The 22,504-nt window shown below is 37.0% G+C and overlaps 3 protein-coding genes across 4 annotated transcripts; 2 read left to right on the top strand and 1 right to left on the bottom strand.

Moving 5' to 3' along the window:
* The first annotated feature begins 755 nt into the window (after window positions 1-755).
* Window positions 756-5,914, top strand: traf3ip2b (TRAF3 interacting protein 2b). 2 transcript variants are annotated; one of them, XM_055184384.2, is made up of 10 exons: window positions 756-927; window positions 1,683-1,809; window positions 2,007-2,590; window positions 3,154-3,196; window positions 3,919-3,983; window positions 4,146-4,243; window positions 4,342-4,410; window positions 4,617-4,733; window positions 4,808-4,882; window positions 4,969-5,914. In XM_055184384.2, the coding sequence occupies exons 3-10, from the start codon at window positions 2,020-2,022 to the stop codon at window positions 5,113-5,115; spliced, it is 1,185 nt and encodes a 394-aa protein (XP_055040359.2). In that variant the 5' UTR covers window positions 756-927; window positions 1,683-1,809; window positions 2,007-2,019; the 3' UTR covers window positions 5,116-5,914. The 2 variants fall into 2 exon arrangements, with proteins under 2 accessions (XP_055040359.2, XP_055040360.2); XM_055184385.2 differs by having other exon boundaries at window positions 757-927; window positions 3,922-3,983.
* An 822-nt stretch (window positions 5,915-6,736) lies between these two features.
* On the bottom strand, window positions 6,737-15,486 carry clcn4 (chloride channel, voltage-sensitive 4). The gene is made up of 12 exons (XM_055184383.2): window positions 15,301-15,486; window positions 14,151-14,305; window positions 13,925-14,024; window positions 13,658-13,845; window positions 12,909-13,031; window positions 12,016-12,222; window positions 11,831-11,911; window positions 10,051-10,596; window positions 9,796-9,982; window positions 9,324-9,719; window positions 8,981-9,197; window positions 6,737-7,063 (listed from the first exon to the last, which is right to left on the bottom strand). The coding sequence occupies exons 1-12, from the start codon at window positions 15,308-15,310 to the stop codon at window positions 6,973-6,975; spliced, it is 2,301 nt and encodes a 766-aa protein (XP_055040358.1). The 5' UTR covers window positions 15,311-15,486; the 3' UTR covers window positions 6,737-6,972.
* A 1,938-nt stretch (window positions 15,487-17,424) lies between these two features.
* LOC129427714 (putative claudin-24) lies at window positions 17,425-18,987 on the top strand. Its single transcript, XM_055184394.2, has one exon. The coding sequence runs from the start codon at window positions 17,811-17,813 to the stop codon at window positions 18,480-18,482; it is 672 nt and encodes a 223-aa protein (XP_055040369.1). The 5' UTR covers window positions 17,425-17,810; the 3' UTR covers window positions 18,483-18,987.
* The last annotated feature ends 3,517 nt before the right edge of the window (window positions 18,988-22,504 follow it).

Genomic DNA, 22,504 nt, shown 5'->3' with positions numbered 1-22,504 from the left:
TTTATAGACTCTTTTAAGAAATGTATGCAAATGTTCATTTTAAACATTGTTAATATTCAATGATTCTATTTTATTTGCAGTAGTACTTCATCCATTACCCAATAAAACACCTTCAATAATTAGAAAATTGACAGAGTGCCACTTGCTGTCTGTTTAAAAAGGGCCCGTATCATTAAAATCGCGCTAATGTCACAATAAAACAACATATTTCCAACCAACCAACAATTAAATCCGACATATACCGGTACATATATCTTGTTTTATAAGCTCAATTTGTGATAAATTACTTTTTCCCAGGTTGCTGCAGCTACTGGGCATGCGCAAAAGTTAGATGATGTCATACGCCGATCGGTCTGCGCAGCGCTGCAGGAAGCTACAGTAACATTAAATAAGGCGCCGCCACCTGCTGTCTGTTTAGGTACAGGACAGTGGTGGAAAAGGTGATGAGTAAAACAGTTTTGTGTTTATGCGTATTTGGTTCTCTAAGATCATTTTGTGTCAAACTTGAACTCACCAGAGGTTTTGTAAGATTTTTCCAACATATGCTGTAGTTTAGTTGAATTTATACTAAAATGTATTACCTTAAATAATCCTTATACACCAAATACTACAGTACATACATTAAAACTATGTTTTATAATTATAGTTGTATCAGGGTTTCGTAATGTATGTATGTATGTATGTATGTATGTATGTATGTTGATGTTGTGACGTCACTCCTCCCTCCCGCAGATTGAATGATATCACTGCTCCGGGGCGCGCTCTTAAATCAAGCACGCGATCATGTTGTTTCACATTATCTGTCTAATTTTCCCTTATGATTGATATGCTTTACAGGTTCCTTTAAAACCAGAGAAAACAACACGTACCGACATTTCAAAAGAAATCTGATATTTCCTGAAGGGACTTTTGACTGTGCGCGCTCCCGTGAGTTTCTCCTTTACGAACTTTTACATTCTTAATAAACTAATGAGTTTAAAAAGCCTAACCATTTATAGTCCAAATGTCAGAAATGCTAAATGTAAAATTTTTGCACAATTTTAACAGTTTTTCAGGTGCCTATTTATATGTTTACATTATTTAATCAAGTCAAGTTTAATTTCTATAGCACAACGGAGTTGCGCAAAAGTGCTGTGCAGTAAAACAATATACATATAAAAGAAACATAAAAGAATCGATGCAGATTAATATAACACACGATAGAAATAAAAATAATAATGAAATAAAGTAAACGAATAAATAATGAAACCAAAGTAAAATAAAGTTATATAAATAAAAGATTTTAATATCTAATAGACATATTGACATTTTTAAATGAGTATAATATGTATGTATAACGCATATTTGTGGTTAGTGTGTTTGTTAAATATCAGAAGAAACATTTGAAGATGTTACACAGATTATCAAAGTCTCTTTATCAGAATGACTTCCTGACCACTGTCTGTTTTTTCCTGTTGATTTTAACTTTCTTTCTTTTTTTCATGACTGACTGATGAACTATCACTTTATTAAATTTGTCAAGCTTAAAAAGGCACAGAATTATCATCTATAAAGTTTAAAGGTTGATGTTTTGTGTAACCTGCTTGCATGACACTATCTCTGTTGTGGTCTGCAGTTTTGCACAAGCTGCAGATTTTGGGCACACAAAGACAAAGTCATAATGCAGTTTGTCCTATTTACAGAAGCTCATGGGACGGTGCATGGGTGGATTTAACTACATCGAGCTCTGCTTTTGACCTCTTTCTTTGCATGTAATACATGGTCACTGACGACTTGCAGAAGTCTTGGTTTCTGTCTGTCGGTTTAAAGGTAAGGTAACTTCTGTCTAGTGTCAAACTCAAAATCCTGCTTTTACATTATCCAGTACAGTCAGATATATAAAAATACGCCTTTAAATTCAAGGTCAGTTTTATTGCTTATTATGTATCAGTCAAGGTTACAGGTGAGATCATTGCTGAGATCTCCACACAATAGAAACATCTGATGTCCTGTTTCCTTGTCTTCAGACTCCTGACCCACATGGCACGGCCCGGTGAGCCGTACACGTCTCTAAACCGTCCTGAGGAGAACGACGAGACGAGAAGTCAAGAGTTTGAGTCAGAACATCTTCACAACACCAACAACCATTTCATGAGCAGACAGAGAACCACAGAAGAACAGAAGATTATCCTCCAACATGACACATTCAGCCACGATCATCTGTCTGCAGCATATACCCATCAGACGCCCTACACTGGGTGGCATGAACCCCATCGCAATGATTGGCAGTACTCTAGTATGGGACAGAGGGACGGTTCTCCTCATAGTTTACCCTCCTGCCTTCCATCAGCCGTGTATCAGACTATCTCAGAAGGTAGTTTGTTTTATCCCAGCAGGCCTCACTCACTTCCAGGCAGTTGTAGCCCCAGTCTCACTAGTCTTGAACATCCTCAATCTCTGCATTCATTCGTGCCATCTGCGCATTTTTATCCGCACGCCTCGTCCTCGTACATCGGCCCATACCAACATCCACAGTGCTGTCATCAGTTTGGTCAACCTCATCATCATTGTAACTCCAGACCTGGACATCAGCAGGCCTACAGACCTTCAGGTTAGTTCAACTGATGTTATCAAAGTACTTTAATTTAAAGGTGCAGTGTGTAACTTTAAGAAGGATCTCTTGACAGAAATGCAATCTAATCTACATAACTATATTATCAGTGGTGTATAAAGACCTTACATAATTAACCGTTTGTGTTTATTACATAAGAATGAGCCATTTTTACCTACATACACCGCGGGTCCCCTTACATGGAGGTCGCCATTTTGTGCCGCCATGTTTTTATAGTAGCCCTAAATGGACAAACTGCTCTACAAAGTGCATTTTGTCACTACTGTATTTTGTCTTAAACAACATGTTTGTCATTGCGGCAGCTACCGTAGCTTCTCTATGCGTTTCGGTGAACGGTGGACTGAGCCGTTGGTTGCAATTCACAATCTCACTGCTAGATGCCACTAAAATCTACACACTGCACCTTTAAAAAAAACATAGTATTGATTACCATATTTACATAGTAGTTTTGATACTAGTTAGTGTAAGAGTTGCACTGTCAGAATTGGTTTTATGCATACTGTACACATAGTATAGTATATATACTTGTTTTTTATTAACAGGCCCAGGACACTACAAGCAAATGGATTTACACACTCCTGAATGGTGGGTCATTTTAATACATTTTAATTATATTCAAACAAACTATTCTATGTAAAATGAACCTATAAAAATGAGTAAATACACATATAGGCAAGAAAATGTGTAATAAATGAAATATATGCAGTAACACGCATTAGTTAACACGAAATAACAATGAACAGCAAGTACTTCTACATCATCTTATTTTGTGTTATTTTTAGCATTTACTAACTTCACTAATACTTTTTTAAATCAAATCTTTTTTTTAAATAATAAAATAATTAATGCAGAATGAACTCTCATGAAGAATTGTATTTAACTTGTATTTTTTGTAGGGCTGTGAAAAGATTAATCGCGATTAATCGCATAAAAATTAAAGTTTGTGTTTGCATAATATATTTGTGTGTGTGATTATTATGTATATATAAATACACAAATACATATATACGTTTAATAAAAATCCTATTTATGTATATTTATGCACACACATATATTTTGCAAAATCAATCTTTTATTTTGTATGCGATCAATCGCGACCAATCTTTTGACAACCCAAATTTTTGTATTGGCATTAACATCGATTAATAAATGTTGGAAAACTATGTTGCTCATTGTTAGCTAATGCATTTAGTAAAGTTAACAAATACAACTTTATTGTAAAGTCTGAGCATATATGCACACTGGTTGTTTTTAAGAAGCTCACATCTTAAGATCGTGTATGTTCTTTGTCTTTTGTGTCTCTTCAGCAGTAATGTGTCTCCTAAACCCAAACGTGACGTGCTCAACATCACTCACCTGTCTCAAGAACAGAGTAAGTACTGCTTTATGTCCAAACAAAACCCCATTAAACATGATGTGTAACTGTTATCAGGTCATTCTCTTTAACAAAGTTTTATACAGTATGATATTGTGACCACAAGTCAGCACGTGTGTTTGATCTCTTTCACGTTTACTGCACGTGTTGCCCACACAGGGAAAGTGTTTGTCACATATGAGGCCGACAGTGAAGAGCACTTAAAAGAGATCATTAAGTTTGTGGCTTTGCTGAGGAACAACGGCTTTGACACGCACGTACAGTTGTTTTTGTTATTTACACAATTTAATGCACTTTTGTGCTGTCAGGACAGACGGTTGTACTGTAAAGTTTTCTCGAATCTTTGTGCCGACAGATCGACGTTTTCGAGGAACAGCTGAGCAGCATCAGTAAGATTGACTGTATGGAGAGATATCTCAATCAGGTAAATATATACAGGAAGTGATGTCACGAATGACGACTTCAGCTGTGTCCGAAATAGCTCCCTACGTGTCAAGACGAGGGAGTAGATTTGGCACACAGTGAAGCTAGCCGATGATTGTACATCAGTTGTTGTTGTGGTGTATTATGGGAAATCACTAAAAAACGGGGAGCTATAGGGACTGACTGCAGGTCTCTTTTTACATGCAGAAAGATTATCTTATCATCATCATCATCAGCCTGAAGTATTACAAGACCGTAACACACATTAACATCAGTGGAGACGACGATGAGAAGACATCCAACACAGTTTATATTCACAGACAGGTATTGTTAACTAAAAGTGCATTGCTACGGTTGTTATATTACAGTATAGATCAAGTTTATTTGTCCTCCATTAGTTGCAGAGTGAATTTATTCAGAACGGCTGCAGAAACTACAGGGTTATACCGGTCCTCTTCCCCGGGGCCAACAAGGTATTAATGATAAAAATTAACCACATTTTTTGTGAATAATAATAACACGAGTCAGATTCTTCACTAGTTTCTCATCTCCTGTTCAGAGTTACGTTCCCACCTGGTTAAGAAACACACACATCTACAGCTGGCCCAAAGATCGTGATGATATTCTGCGCAGGTTAATGCGTCTGGAGAAATACAGCCCTCCTCCTATCGGTCCTCTGCCCACTATCGTTCCGATTCCTCTATAGTTCTGCACCCCACATGTTTTACTGTGCGTTCACACTAGACACGAATGAAGCGAAAATATTGGACATTTTGAGCATGAAATTTGCGTCATTCGCGCGTAAAATGCAGAAGTGAATACACTCAATTTGCCGGCTTTAGCTAGCTTGTAGTCTCAATATGTATATATAAAGCTCAAATTGAGTAAAGAGCATTTTTTAGCAGATTGTCCGACCTCCTCACTCCCTTTCAAGATCCTTTTTCTATAAAAGTGTGAAAATGTGTCGTACAGCTCCAGGTGTCCACATACAGCAACATCCTCCATTGTTGTCTGGCATTTCGTATTCATTTTCATCTTGCTACATCATAATCACGTCACTACTAGAGCAAGCTAACATGTGCGAATATTCGCCAAAGTTAACATTTTCAACCGCTCAAAATGCTCAATTCGCGCTGCGTTATTTGTGCCGCCTCATTCGCGCAAAACGTCTTTGAATTGACTTAACATGTAAATCTTTTACGTTTAACGCTTCATTCGTATCTGGTGTGAACGCACCATTATGCTGCATACACACCAAACCCGAAGCATTGCATTCCTAGCTCTAGATTACTTGCAGGATTTAACTTTGTGTCGCATTTTGCACTTTTTTTGTTGAATGTTTTTCAATGCATTTGAGGCGAATAGTGCATTTTCGTGGCGATCGCGCAGCCCAAATTGCATCGCCCCTCATGACTTTGCGTCTATTCGCGTTTGGTGTGAACGTATCATTACAGTGTCAGTATTGTTCACAGTGACCTACTACACAAAATTGAACTGGAAGTACAAAATAATCATGTTTATTTCAGAGATGAATTTGATGTAAACATGTAACACAATGTGACAACAACGTAGCATATGAATGTTTGAACATTTATCATTGTAAACTCCATACAGACAGGTTTTCATTTTACTTGCCACTGGAGTATCAAGAGCAGAAATAATAAAATACATTTCATTTCTGTGAAAGCAGCATTGTGTGCTACTGTAAGCTTATTATTTGATCTTAATGTTTTATTCGTATCATTAAAGGTTTGGTACTAGAAAGAGTTTTGAAGCACATACAGATATAGTTTAATGTTCTCATATTTGTACCAGTTTGTTTTTTAAAGATGCTGAATTAAATTGTTGTCTAATAAAGATGAAATAAATGTATTCTGACTCTGATAAGTAATAAGTGGTGTATTATTTTATAAAGTATATTATCTAAAGTATTACAATAATAATACTTGAGTTTTGTATTCAGATTGATCTACTGAAGTGAGTGGATGTTAAATATCTGTACTGTAACAGAGATGTGCGTTTACTTTACAAGAACAATATTCATGTTTTAATACAAAAGCAAATATCACCATCATTGTACTGATCAAAATTAACATTTACATTAAATTAACCAATATAACACAATAAAATGTTTACAATACTAGTGTTAAAGATGAGTTGATCACACATACTTAGGATTGATCAGGGTCATATTGATCGTCTGCATTGTGATAGTTTATAATAGATTAGAGCATATACATGTAACCCATCGCACCAAATAAAAAAATGACATATTAGTGAAAAACCTTTCAGTAGTGTCTTACATCTGTAGTGATTTTTACTTTAACAACACAATAAAACTTGTTAAAGTGACTTATTTTCATTGCACCCATCAAATCAATTACAACAATTACTTACTATGTTCATAAAAAATAAATATGGCAACAGCAGCAGTAAAAAATAAAAACAATGAGAGAGAAAACACTTTTATCTGCACACAGTCCTATATGTGTGTATGTATGGTGACATTACCGTACTGTACTGTATGTACCGCAGTAAATATGTAGTAACAGAATTAAAGCTGTTAGTTGAACATGATGGATTCAGGATCCTGGTTTGTCATTTGGGCCATGTGCCGCAGAACGTCCTTCTTTGTAATGATTCCTAGTAAACGTCTGGGGAAGAGAAGTGTTGGTTTTAGTTATCAGCAAGTTTAACCACTAGATAAAGTGCTCAGATTAAAAAGCAAACATTTCCTCTCACAGACTTGTGACTATTACTATAAACACTCATCCAAGACATATTATCAGTGTTCCCACACCTTAGTTAACTTTCAATTCAAGGACCTTTCAAGGACTTTCCAGGTCCAATCCCCTCAAATTCAAGGACTAAATGTGGGGACACATTTCAATTGAGAACAAGGTTACATCGTGTTACCTTTTAAGATACATTGTTACAGTTTCCTTTTGAGGGAATTCGCGCTGCGTCACTGCGGTGACACTTTGGGACGCCTCCAGGGGTAAGTGCGTCTGAATGTGTATATCAAATTCAACCAATGGTGAGACTAAACGACAAAGACAGGGTGACACGGGAAACAGGAAGTATATCGCTATCTGAAATATTACCAAAGATGGCGTTACAGGGACGCTGGAAGTATGGCAGGGGAGACGCAGCGTCTCATTCCCTTCTCAGGGAACAACAGTTATATACGTAACCCGAGACGTTTTCATGTGTCAAACACAACTATGCAAAAAAGCATTTTGGTATGAATCAACATTCACATACAGAAGATATAAGCATTTAAAGTGAACAGTTTAGCACGTGTGCTAAAAAAAGTCTAGAATTTTTATGATATTAGACTTTTTTCCAGAAAACTTCTTGCATAAAATAGATTTAACCACTTTCAATGACCTGTATCTATGTATGAATATTTTCAAAAACTTTCCAGGACCTTGAATTATTTCCCCCAGATTCACAAACTTTCAAGGATTTCAAGGAGATATGAAGAGTTTGGTTCCAAAACGCAATAAATCCATTTTGACTAATTTGGGTAAAATCATGTTTTCTATACCAACAAAGTGACAAGATAAAAACCACTATTTTCTGTTACAAACTTTCACATATAATCTTTAGGTTATAATAACATTAAAAATTCAAATCCATAATTTAATTTCAAAGAATTATTATAAAAACAGATTATTTTTTCAGCAAAATGCAATAAATCCATCACAAGTTTTTTTTCCATGTTATATTCATTTAGTTGACTAGTGGTATACACTGTTTAAAAATAAACATTAATGGCATTAACCAAAACATTAACTTTGTCATATTAAGAACACTGTCATTGCTGCAGTTATACTTGGGACGTCGTCGCTAAACTTTTTTGACAGCGATCAGCTGTACAATGTTTTGGTCCTGCTTGATGCTGTCGTGTGAGAACAAGCACGAGCCGGCATTTTTTCATCTCCCGAGTGCCTCTCGGGTAAATTATTAGATGTTAATGGCTTCCGTTTTTTAACCCGCCACAGAAAACCATCACAGGTTTAGCAATGCCATCAAAATATTCTTTTGTTTTTGTTTGTTTGTTGATCACGAAGTACAAAGTTGATGAAAACTAGGATTCTGTGTGTATTCAACACATCACCGTTATTGTTTACAGTGTGTGGAATGGTGCGCTGTGATTTGTTGAGCGGATTTATTGCATTCTGCAGAGAAGGAGGAGTGACGTTTATCGCGTTTTGGGAAAAAAGGGAGAAAAGATAACAAAATAACACAGCGATTATTGGATTTTGCGTAAAATAATTAAATTAAAGAATTGATTTTAATACTGACCTGACACAATACTGACTTTGGTGTTAACATTATTTTTTTTGCACTGTTACTGTATACTGTACTACATTTTTATCCCAAAACTCCAGCTTTCATTACTGTGAAAAAATTGGTATTTAAATATGCTTAAATTTCTTTCTGTAAAATAATCATATTTCTTATGATTCGTTATTGAATTCTCATCAGACTGATATAAACTCATGCATATTATCAGTTTCTGCCAACAGTTGATCCTGATGTATTAGAAATAAAGTGTTTGTTACCCGCTGCGGGTGACCAGACACTGGCGAAGCCCCAGTTTGCGGAAGATGTCCACTACAGTCTCCATGGGCGTGTGATCGGTGACGGTGAAGGGGCTGAGATTCAGGATGCGTCTGAGTTTCAACGGTTGAGGATTTGATGCGGGAAGCTGCGGAGCTTCTTCAGTAAAATAAACCACTGAATTACTCACCACGCCATCCTGCTTCTGACGGGCACTTTCTGTACACAGGCAACATCAACATTTCTTAACATCACAGAAGTTATAACATTACGTGTAGTATTTGATACATCAGACACTAGACTGACTGTTGTTAACTAGTTTAAAAGCATGCGTTTGTATCTTACTAATGGCCAGGATAAGATCTCGTCTCTGCACGAAGCCGATAAGCCTCTCAGATTCACGCGAGACGACCACAGGGAAGCCGTTGTAATCCGTCTCTTTGATCAGCGTCTCCACATCCTCCACCGTGGTGCTGTCTTGCGTGAGGACGGACAGCAGAGGCTCGTTCCTGCGCGGACGCATCACATCCGTCGCCAGCGTTCGGTGAGTGAACTCATCTTGGTCCAGGTACGGATAACCGTTGAGCCGGATGTGAGCTTCATAAATGCTATCCTTACCGAACGCGTCGGCGACCCATTTACTGGTTACGACTGCGGCCATAAGGGGAACGATGTATTCTAACCCACCGGTCAACTCGAACATGATGACCACCAGAGAGACGGTCATACGGGTCACACCACCTGGACGAACACGAGTATATTGTATATATAGTATTTTTTTAAATAAAGTTAAGGTTCTGGTCATCTAACGTCTTACCCAAACACGCAGCAGCACCAACCATTGCGTACAAGCCTGGAGTGACACAATCGGCGCCTGGGCGACACCAGTTTTTAAAAATGATCCAATCGTGGTAGTGATACGCCATCTGCTCGACCGCGATCCCCACGATACGCCCGGCGATGGCACCCACTGCCATACTGGGAATGAACAGACCTGATGGGATCTGAGACACATCACATAATCAATATCACATATATTCAGATTTCTAAAAAAATAAGAAATCAAACTCACCTTCATCCCAAAAGTAAAAATTGTAATGACTATCTTGAAGATGAGTGCCAGCGTGAGCTGCCAGAGAGCGCTGTAGACCCCCGGCCCGGCGGGTCGGTCTGGGATGTCGTCCACCGGTCGGGTCATGTTGGGGTTGTTGACGTAATCGCAGAGCTGCGAGGACTCCAGCGCGCCGCAGTCGTTAAACAGCTCTGAGATCAGCTCACTGGTGCTGCGGCGCGTGTACGGGTTGGGGAACGCCAGGATGGCTGTGATGCCCGTGACCACGATCACCTCCAGCACCGGATATTTCCCCAGCAGCGTGGTCTTACGCCGCCGGCACCAGGCAATGTTACAGCGGATGAAAAGCGTTCCCCAGAGACCCCCGAATACGCCCAACAGGATGAAGGGTACCAGCTCGGCCATGTACCAGGGTGTGTGATACTCCACGTAAAACAAAACCAAACGATTGTTGCCGAACGGGTTGATGGAGCGAAGCGTGAAGGCAGCCACCAGCGCCGCGAAGAAAGAACGCCATAAAGTCTTCAAAGGGAAATAATAACTGACCTGCAGAAACACACATGATATTATTATTTACAGCCGGGGTCTTCAACTACTCTTCTTCGTGAACCAGATTTATGTAATATGATGCGGGCCAAGCTTTTACCTTTAATATATTTTTTACTTTTACCTATTATATATTATTATTATATATGTTATAACTTACATAACTTTTAGTTATAGGTCATATATTAAAAAAGATGCACACATGATCTTGTATCCAGTATTTTGCCTTTTAATGACTGAAAACTCTAATTTTCTTTTTTAATATTTTAAAAACAATTGCAGTTTAACATTACCAAACGTTAATTGTTCAACTAAGAACATTGTACAAAAAAAGTGCAAGTGTAAATAATCATCAAATGCAGAGCTCTTAAACTTGTTTTGTTTATAACTGTTTATAACTTTCATAAATTGTTTTATTTCAAGTATTCACAACATATAGCCAGTCTTCTCCTAATGACTCAAACTGCACTTCATGTTTTCTTTTTTTATATTTTAAAGATATATTGGCTAAACCACCTTTCCATTTTACACTACATTCGGACACGACTGTTATAGTTCGCCCCCTAGTGGCAGTCGTAATGAAATTTCAGTTTAATTGTCAATCCTTGTCAACATGGGACAGAAGCTCATTGCGGCACAAGAGCCTTTAATCTACAAATATATTTATACTTCATAATAATTTACTTATTAGTAATTAATCGTTTTTAAAGGTTTCAAGTGTTATTGATAAACTTAAACAAAAAAAAGGATTCATAATTTTCACCTTGCAAACAGTGTTTTGATTGGAACACACTGAAATACATCACTTCTGGTTGGTGCATCACACGTGGTGTAGTTGCACAAGTTTATTTTTTTTATGCATTCAAAGCTCAAATTGGATCCGAAAATTACGCACCCACAGGTGGATGGCACCCAACGCAAACCTGTTTTGTTGGTCGTCATTTGTCGTGTACAGTTGAAAGGCGGCTTTAAAGTGATCACGCTGATTTTAAATCAGACAAGAATGAACGGCGGGCCAGATAAAGATGATTGGCCACCAGTTGACTAGCCCTGATTTACAGTGTATGTTTAAAACGTATGAAACACATACACGCACATGTTTGTGAGGATTAATATTTTAAACACCCTGAGGTTGAATCACTCTTCATCACTACATTTATTCAACTCATCAACAGTGACACTAAACCTTATAAATAAATAGTGTTTATGTGTTTCTATGTGTGCATGCATGCACCTCCTCCAGACTGAAGAGTACTCCTCCGATCGGAGCTCCAAACGCAACAGACACACCAGCAGCCGCAGCAGCAGACAGGACCTAAAACAGATAAATTCAGCATTCATACTTAATCGTTTTTAAAGGTTATAACTATAACTATCATACAACTGTAACATTTACTACGGTACAAAGATTGTATTCACCTCTCTGCGTTTCCCTTCATTCGTGCTGTATTTTGAGAACAGGCTACAGAAGAGATTACCACAGCAACACGCCAAGTGGGCGAGCGGACCTTCCTTTCCGAGACTGAGACCAGACGATACGGCCAACACCAGCGTGACCGTCTTTATGAGCAGAGTCCACTTCCCCAGATATCCTCGAATGATGAAGCCACTCAAGATCGTCTTTATCTAAAGAGTATAAACCATGCAGTGTCCTCCATGTTAAATGCAACTTACAAAAACATATCCTTAACTATTATGTGTCGGTTCAAACATATTGAGCCTTATAGCACGTACACACCAAATGCGAATTTAACAATTTGCTTGAGTAGATTACATACAAAGTCAATGCAAAGACACAAATAGAAGCAAACTTACACAGGGTGATGCAAATTATGCAAACTGCAATTGCCACAAAAATACGTACTATTCGCATCAAAGTTGAAAATATTTAACTCAAGCAAAAAATTTGCATGACACAAAGTTAAATCCTGTGAGTAATCTAGAGCGACGAATGCAATGCTTTGTGTTTGGTGTGTATGCAGCATTACACAAATCAACAAATTATCATTACAGCACTTTTTAAAAATGTGTTTGTGAATCACTGGCTGATCATTTTTCATGTATTTTTGTTGGGTTTATTTATAAATCTATACATCAGATGGACAAACACTAGCAGTATTTCTTTTCTCTAATTTGTGTTGCATTTGTCAGAGGCCTTTCATCTAATGACATTAACACAGATAAGGTCAGTAAGCCATCATATCGCACTAAAATCATGTTGATATGTATAATGTAAAGATCGTGGCCACAATTTAACACAGTTTCTCACTGTCTCATATTGAACCCAACAGTTTTATTTTCCATCTGTGCACCTCTGGAATTCCCGATCCGCAGGCGTAGGGGGCGAACACTCGGACCAGAGACACGGCCAGAAAAGAGAAAAAGAGAGCCCACATCACGTAGAGAAAGTAGTTCAGCACATAGACCCCAGCGCCCTGATGACAAAATGACAGCAGTATATTTATAACAGACAATACACTTCTGAGTAAAGGTAACGACAGACCAAACACATGACAACAAAGTAGTGCACACTGTGAGGTCGGCTCACATTGCCCGCATGCTGGTTGTGTCTCGGTCCAAAGTTGCCCTGACACACCAAACAGACGGTGGCCATGTAGCATGTTTGTTTCGCTGCGTAAGATGCAATAACTTTCTGAACCAGCAGGTGGCAGTAGTTGGTGTTCAGCATTACTCAAAATGTGAAACTAGAAGAGCTAGTGACTGATACAAAACATAAACAAAGCAGCGCACGCTTACAAGTGTCAGACAAATCTTACTCATCGGCACCACAGACGGATTTGTGATATATCTGTAAGGTTTCATAAGCCATTTTTATCGAATTTTCTTCCTGTACGTGCACTGGTCAGCTATGCTGAACAGTCAATCAGAATGATCCGACTCCCAGACTAGTGCCACCGTCAATTCGAAATGAATTGGCTAAAAAAAACTGACGTGACTGACTTTAGCGGACGGTGAAAAAATGAAGTCAGATGAAGCTCACCAGATGCTTGCTGTGTCCCGGGCTTAACACAGCTCTGTCTCATTTAAAGATCTCATTTACCTCCGTGTAGCCCGTCATCAGTTCGGCCCATTTCTGCCACTGTGGGCATTTGTCTCTGTCGGCAAATGTGGTCTCATTGGAGGTCCAGCAGCATTGCTCGTGACTGTACCAGAAGACTGATAGACACACCCCCTCCTTAAGATCTGTCATCCAATCAACAGCCAGATCAATCACTCCAGCCAATGTGCCTGTGAAACCACACACATATCATAGCTTTGTTGAGTGATGTCATGTGTGCTGATGTCAGAAGTGGGTGTGTCTCCATACCTGACAGCAGACCAATCAGAAGCATCACCAGCCATCCCGACCAGGCGTCTAGTAGACTCTTCACAAACTCCCAGAGGGATTCTTTACTCTTAATAGTGATCTGCAAATATACAAAATAATCACAATAAATAATCACCTGGATGATCATTAAACAGCACACAGACAAACACTGAAACTTATAACACCAGACCATAATAGGTATGTATGTAACTGCGAAGTGTTTTACCTTCCTGTGTCTGTCTGTGTCTTTGGATTTCTCTCTCAGCCAGTCAATAGTGTGAAAGTCCTCATAAGTTCCCACGTCTGGAAACGGCTCATCTAGAAAATCCATAAGGTTCCCCGAGCCGTTCATCTCCTCGGTGGGAGTCGCACCGCTGACGTCTGCACACAACAAACCACAGGAATCAATTAAAACACATTTATTTCCTTATAGAATAATAATAAAATCTCAAAATGATAAATTAACACAGATGGAGAGTAAGGAAATTATTAATTTTTTTAAAAATCTTGCATGATGTAGCAGATAGTGAAGACAAAAGCAGCTAACTCAACAATAAAACGTTAAGACATTTATATACTAAATTAGATAACATCAGTAATGTCAAAACTGTACACATATATTCAGTGTTTTTAAAATTCATACTGGTACTTTATAAGACAATATGTATTACAGTCTAACAATGACATGTGTGATATCTGAGAGGTGATTTAAAGAATACAGACAAACATCGTTTGCAAAATAAAAGTTTTTATTTACATCATATATGTGTGTACTGTGTATAATAATTATGTATATAAATACACAAACATGCATGTATATATTTAAGAAATATATAAATATTTATAGGTTAATATAAATTATATATAAATATAAAAATGTAAATATACTTCTTAAATATCTACATGCCTGTGTATTTATTTATGCATAATTATTATACACAGTACACACACATATATGATGTAAACAAAAACTTTTATTTTGCAAACGATTAGTCGCCATTAAATATTATGCAGCCCTACAAAATACATGTCCCAGGTATTTAAAGAATGACTTTTTTAAATATCCAAAATATGGTAAATGCTATAGTAGTTCGTGTCGGAGCTTTATATAATACAAAGCTTTAAACTGTCTTATGATGTAGGAGACGTGTGGTTCATGTAAACACTAATGTAACACTAATAATACAGATGATGTTGACATGATGACGATACGGAGAAAACAAACAAGAAAATCCTCTCTGATGTTACGCATATATGTATGAACAAATACAAAGACATTAATAACACTGAATGAATGAAATAAACACGAGTGTAAGGCTCGGATCAGGTGCATTATGATGTCATCATACAAATACAGTCGCGTGCGTTAATCTCACCCTCCGCCATCGCGCGTGACCGCGTGTGTTTTATATAGCCGGAGATGCGGTGACTGTTATGACTGTCTGTCCATCATAACGTCAGATTTAACATCAGACTTAATTTCAGACTCATCTGACCGCAGACATAAAGCAAGACAGGTTCTGCTGCGATGACGTCAGCGCGCTTCCCATGACGCAGCACGCTTGGGTGTGTTAACAGGTTACTGCGCATCAGCAGCTGCCCAGCGCTTGCGCAGTAGAAAATACATACAAAAAGACTCAAAAATGAGTCCTCTACTGAAGTTTTATTGTAGAAATGTAGAAAGTACGCGTTTCATACACAAATGCAAGACTATAAAAATAGATTTCTTAAGAAAATTAACCAGGATTTACTACAGTTAATAGTTTTGCTAATAGTTAAAAACATGGTTACTACACTTCCTACACACACAAAAAACATGTTTAATTTTGATTCATGGATTATCTACCTCCAGTAACAGAAAGGCTACTAAAACATTTTAATGTATTTGCACTTTTGGTGTTTTTATATCATTTTGTATTATTGTTTTTTTTCTCAATTCAGAGTTATGTTATGTATCATTTGGCTGTCCTGGAAGCCTTGGCTCTTCTTCCTTTTTCTTTTTGTTTGATGATTGTTGTTCTCTTTACCTTTATATTATATTATATAGTGACATTAAACTGTTGGGTGATTTTTTTTTCTTCTGTGGAGCAGCATTTGTTCAATGTAAGTGAGCTAATCACATTGCTTTTTTAATATTCAAATTGCTTTATCCAAAGACTATTTTACCAATACTGTTCATTCATAGTACTCTCATATGTTAGCTATCACTGTTATTCCCATATGAAAAAAATATCTGGCCAAAATATGTTTTAAATATATGCTAAATACATTTTCTAGAAAGTAAAGCTTAATTAAATATATTTTGAACTTGAAAAATTATAAAAAAATATGAGTATATTTTTGCAGTTGAAAATATATTTAATTTTAATCTTTTCAAACCTGTTAGGCCTAGGTTTACAGGTTTGTAACATACAAAGTTTTTCTTCCAATGTGACGTGAATATATAAATGCTTTAAAATATATTTATTTTTTAAAATATATTTCAAAATATACAAAAAATGGCCAAAAATATATTTGTGAAAAAAAATTTGTAAACATTTAAAAATATTTTTCAGCACATATATTTTTTCGCTATTTTTTGTATATTTTGAAATATATTTAAAGTTAAATTTTTACCATAAGGGTTAACAAAAGAAAATAAAAAATAAACTCTTTCTGTTCTTGAACAAATGTTTTAACTAGACTATTACTGATTTACAGGTCTTTCAGACTGGTCAACATAATATTTAGCTGGTTGGCAATCGTTCAATTTGTTTTCATTAGACCATTACGTTGATTAAAGAAGATCCCAATGAGGATTAAACATGAAACTTTGGTTAATGGTAAATTGGTGTGGTGGACCCTTAGGAAAATTAACTGTGTTTTCATAGAAAAGTATGATCATTCTAAAACTATTTGTTAATTTTTGTAAGGGGGGTTTTAATTTCTGGTCAAACATTAAAGTTTAAACTCAGATCCTGAAAGTGACCTGCATTGAGTTGAATGAAAACCAATTAGTTTCATGTAAATTAAATAAAAGTCTTAATTTAAGACATTCAGACACACTTTTCTCCTGTTGATCGGATCAAAGTTCGGACTACACCACTCCTTTCGATACAATCAAAATTTGCATCCGATCGACCACAATCATATTGATTAAAGTGTTTATGAAGGCTTTTCAATTGGATTGAGCTATCAATACAAATACAAACCGATTATTTGGTTGCATGTAAACATGGAGATTTCTTTTTCTGGAGTATTTTTAAATCTTTATCTTTTACATCAGTTCCCTGCTGAAAAAAACAGCATACCAGCAAGACCAGCATATGTTGTGTTTTGGTGCTGGTTTGCTAGTGAACACCAGCTAAACCAGCATCAAACCAGCATCAGCACCAGCTAAACCAGCACCAAACCAGCATTAGAACCAGCTAAACCAGCATAGACGAGCATAATTTCCATGCTGGTTTGATGCTGTTTTTTTCAGCAGGGTTGTGGAGGGTTTTAGGTGTTCCTGCTCAACATTAAACCTGCAGGTAAACACCATCTTTTCTGTAGAGATTTGTTATCTTTGAAATAACCTGCACTTATTGTCATGCCATTTGTGAAGTCCAGTATGTGTACTTTCACGTATCATCCAGTCTGTTTGCTGGAGTAGGATCTGTATGTATGTGTGAATGATGTTGTTGTTTGCGTCTCTGTTGAGGGAGATCAAATCTTTGCTTCCCAGTGTGAAGGGAGGGAGACGTCAGAGCTCTTCTGCCCACCCGACCAAAGATGACGCCAGATTTATCACAGCCATAAACCTCATTACAGCTCAGTATAGTGTGTCTTTCTGTTAGGTTGAAGTTGTCAGGAGAGTATCTGGTGAAGTGAGAGGAGGAGGAGAGAGCGCATGGACTGAAGTGAAATGGACCCTGGAGTTTGTGCTCTTGAGTTGTCGGGTGTTTTCATCTCACTGGGAGCTTGGTTCTGTTCATTGATAACCACCATGATGTCTCAATGGCTCACGTTCTCCACAGAACTGCTGCCCACCGAGAGCTTCGAGCTGGGACTCTGGGAAACGTGTGTGGTTCAGGAGCTGGGGGTTACGCAGTGCAGGCCGTACGACAGCCTGTTGGGTCTCCCTTCGGACATCCGTCTGGCCAGAATCCTCATGTGTACCGCGGTGGTGACCGGTCTCGTCGGATTGATGTTTGCTGTTCCTGGCATCTACCTGGTGAACAGCTGCAAACACGCAGAGACCCTCGAAGGCAAACGGACCCTGAAAATGCTCGGTGGGATCTTAAGCTTTATCGCAGGAGTCCTCGGACTCGTGCCCGTATCGTACGTCGCTCACCTGACGGTTCTGCGCTTCTTCGATGAAAGCGTGCCCAGTGTAGTTCCACGCTGGGAGTTTGGGAATGCGCTCTTCTTTGGTTGGACAGCAGGGTGTTTGCATTTATTGGCTGGTTTCCTTCTGGTCACCTCCTGTGTATATTTACAAGGTGAACCATGCCCGCTACTTTCATCCATAGGGCTTCATCAAGCAGATCTCATGAATTCACAACACTCTTCACACAGGACGACAGAGTATGTTTGATGGATCTTTTCTCTGGTTGGTTAAACGCACATTACAACACTGTTCGACTTAAGCTAATGTCTTGTTGCATCATTTTGCTGATCAATGAAGTTCTTTTATATTGATCAGATCTGATAGTGAATGTGATGCTGCTATCTCCTGCTTAGATTTATATTTATATTTGATGATATAATGTCGATTACAAATCATGTTTGCATTGTTGCTTTGGTTTTGAGAATCATTTTCATTTATATATTTTTCTGTGGTTCTAATGATGTTCTACTAATTATTAAAAAAAAATACACAAACTTTCTAAGAAAGTGCAACAGACTTTTAAAGCAACTCAATTATTTTTAATAAAGACAATTTAATGCTAATTATCCAAATATTACTCTGATATTCTGAACTATTTTTATATCTTAAAACGGTCAGAGAGAATTGTATAGTCTTGTAAATGTACTCAGATATGTTGAAGCAAAGTTGTCATTATTGGTAAATAAACAAGCTGAATGTTTGTCTGACTTCTATGATTTATGAAGAGATGAGCTGATTTTATGTATAAATTCTTATCAGTGCTTATAAAATAAATTAATAATATATGTAATAAATAATATTAAATATTCCATTTAAAAGAAACAAACTTTTTTTAAAGCAAAATTGTATAAGAACTTTCAGAAGTTGCTTTAAATCCTGAATTATGTTTGTTTCTTATCCCACTAGGTTTTTTTTGTTTAAAGGGGATATATAATGAAAATCAAACTTTTTCCACGTTTGGGTGCTATGGTTGGGTCCCAGGTGCTTCTATCGGCCTAGAAAATGTGATAAAGATCAACCCAGTAACTTGGTTTTGGTGGACCGTTCTCTGCAAGCATGTGAAAAAATAGATAATTGAAGTTTGGCTCCCCTTGTGGTGTCAGAAGGGGATTTTATTATATTGCACTATCCAACCACAACACTGTCATTTACATTTAAAGGTCCCACATCTTAAAAACGTCTTGTGAAATGTCCCCTTTAAAATGTAAACTATTGTTTAAACAGAGTTTTATTTTATGATAATAAGATATAATGTATTATTTCAAAATAGTCTCAATATTGTAGGCAATTTAGCTTTAATTAGTTGTAACAATTTTTAGCTTGGATGTTTGTTTTACAAAAAAATGATAATTTATTTATATTTCATGTTCATATTCTGCAGAATGTTTCTGCAAGATCAGCAAATATTGCAGACTTTATCTCACACTCATTCAGTGAAACACTTGTTTTATGTCTTGACTAATATTCTGACAGTGACAGTACAGACAAGAGTTTAACCTGCAGAAGATTTTAGTGATACAGATGGATGTTTTATCACAGAATCTAAACTGAGAAATGACAAGACAGATCTCTTTAAGTGTCTGATCTATCATGATGCTCATCATTCAATTTTATGCAGGTTTGTGTTTGTTCTGCTCATGTTGTACATCTAAGGGCTGCTGTTAAATGAAACTTCTCTTTGTTGGGCATATACAATAGAGTCATTATAGCGTTGTATGCTAATCTTTCCATCGGTTGCATACAAAGGTTTCTTTAGCAACATTGTGCAACATATCCAGCCCACTTCCTTTATGATAATGAGCCATACGGATGCGATTATTGAGTTATTCATTAACTAAGAATACGACACAAAGTTGTCGTGTGACATCAGAAGCACATAAATCCCATCGACTGATTTCATGATACTTTTGATCTTTGGTCGTGTGAGTTATTCAATGGTAAAGAGCTGTGTTACATCTGAAAGATAACAGTTTGTGGGTTTAAGTACAATGAGACAATGGTCATATTTGAATGAACTCTCAGGTTTAAACATAACAGAATGTACTGTAGCTTCACCGATACGTCTGCTGGATTTATTCGGACACAGCGTCCTGTTAATGCGCAATAGAGGCCTTTTGTTCTTCGGCCGTCCGTCTTGGCACAATGTGGAGCTCAGAGAGAGCGGCTTTGGCACAGACTACACTTCCAGCCTAACAATTAGTGTAGTGAAGTCTTTCACGTGCCCTGCCACCGCCATCCTCCACATCAGTTCACATGAGCCGGGTCTCTGGAGAGGTCAACATCTGAGCTACACACCTACCAACATGGACTGAGTCCAGCAGCTGACATCACTTCCTGTACAATCATCTGTCATCTCTAAGGTGTTAAATTATCCAGCAGACTTCAAACACATCTCAATAAAATCATTAGTGCCACAGTTGTGTCCCACACTGTAAAAAATAAAAAGTTTTCAAGGCAACTTGCTGCACAGCTTTTTTGAGTTTACTCAACTTTTGGATGATGTAGTTCACCTAACTCAATTTACTGGGTAATATCAACTTAAACCAACAAGTTGAACCAACTTAAAGTGATTAGACAATAAGCAAATTTCTGTGTTTACTCAACTAGTGACTTAAGTCTTCTTGACTAAGATTGCGACTAACACCATTCCAGCATCTATCCATAAAGATAATCCACACCCAAGTTGGGTAAAATGCAATTTAGTATATCTAATTTGACTAACCTGCATATTTTGGACTTAAGGAGTGTACACAGAAAGTTATAAATACAACATATAACTAACATTAACAACATGGCATAAATAAAGCATGCATCAAACATTAAAAGTAAATTTTTAGTAAATATTAACCAAAGAAGTGAACATGTCGCTATGCATCCTGGGAACCATTCACACCATTGTTTTTTTATTGCTTGTTCAGATTACTCAGTTTGGCAAGTTGGGTAAATTGGACAAAAACTTATATATCTAAGTCCAGTCAACAAAATAATATTTGTTAGCTGGATGATTATGCTTATTTGATTCAGTGAACACAAAATAATGAATTGATCCCCTTCAACTTTGTTCAAGTTACTTAATTATGTTTGTTGAAGGAACATTTTGAAGTTGGATTTTTTTCTAACTGTGTGAGGGTTATATTAGTGCATCTATAGAAGTCCAAGGGCCTTGTTTGTAAAGCGTGCATATGGCAATGTTCATTTTATGAAAACCTTATTTTGACGCGGAAAAGTACTTAGCACCATGTCCGATGTATGAGCAGACTTTTGCTTGCCAGACTGGTGCAGGTTTTTGAAAATAAAAGCCATTCTGTCTGCTTGCTTCTGACTCACGGCCTGTAAGTTAACTCCTGTCAGCATTGCATTGTGACCGAATCTTTCGAATATGATGACATCAGAGGTATTTAGACCAATCACAACATACAGATTAGTTGGCCAATCAGAGACACAGCACTTTTCAGATCAATGAGTTTTGTAAAAAATCAAAGCGTATCAGGAAAGCAGTATATATTTGGAGCTATAATAATACGGTATGTGAAAAATAATGTGTTTTATATACCACATAAACACATTGTACAGCAAATACACAAAATAAAGTTGTTATTCAGCAACAAAATAGGTGCTCTTTAAAATGAAACAATAAATTATAAAAATGATCATTAAATCATTAAAATTGATAAAAAGTGTGTTTTACAGTAATGAGTACATAAGTACGTACTGTAAGTTGATAGTACTGCAGCACACTGTAAGTCATGTTTAGTTTTGTGACAAAATTTTCTGCTGCTTCTGTCGAAAGGAAAACAATGGCGTGATATCAGAATAGCTGATTATGTTAATGTTCATGGCTGTATTGCTATTACAGTTATATTATTATGTTATAGAGTACATCACACTTTCATTGCACACTGAATCTCAATCTACTTTAAACTTGATTCTTATCTCTGCCAAAATGTAATTTTACACACAAAAGCCTTTAGGGACAAAAACTCAAAAAACTTGAAACAAACATTAATGTGGTCATCATGATTTAATATGAACATAACTGACTGTTGAGGAATAGATTATTAAAAGGGACATTTCACAAGTTTTAAAGTTGTAAAATAAATCTTTGGGGTCCCCAGAGTACGTATGTGAAATTTTAGCTCAAAATACCCCACAGATCATTTATTATAACATGTTAAAATTAGTGCTGGGCAAAGATTAATCACGATTAATCGCATATAAAAGTGATTTTT

The sequence above is a fragment of the Misgurnus anguillicaudatus genome, chromosome 14 (genome assembly GCF_027580225.2).
Source record: "Misgurnus anguillicaudatus chromosome 14, ASM2758022v2, whole genome shotgun sequence".
NCBI lineage: Eukaryota > Metazoa > Chordata > Actinopteri > Cypriniformes > Cobitidae > Misgurnus > Misgurnus anguillicaudatus.
This window is presented reverse-complemented; position numbering and strand designations above follow the sequence as displayed.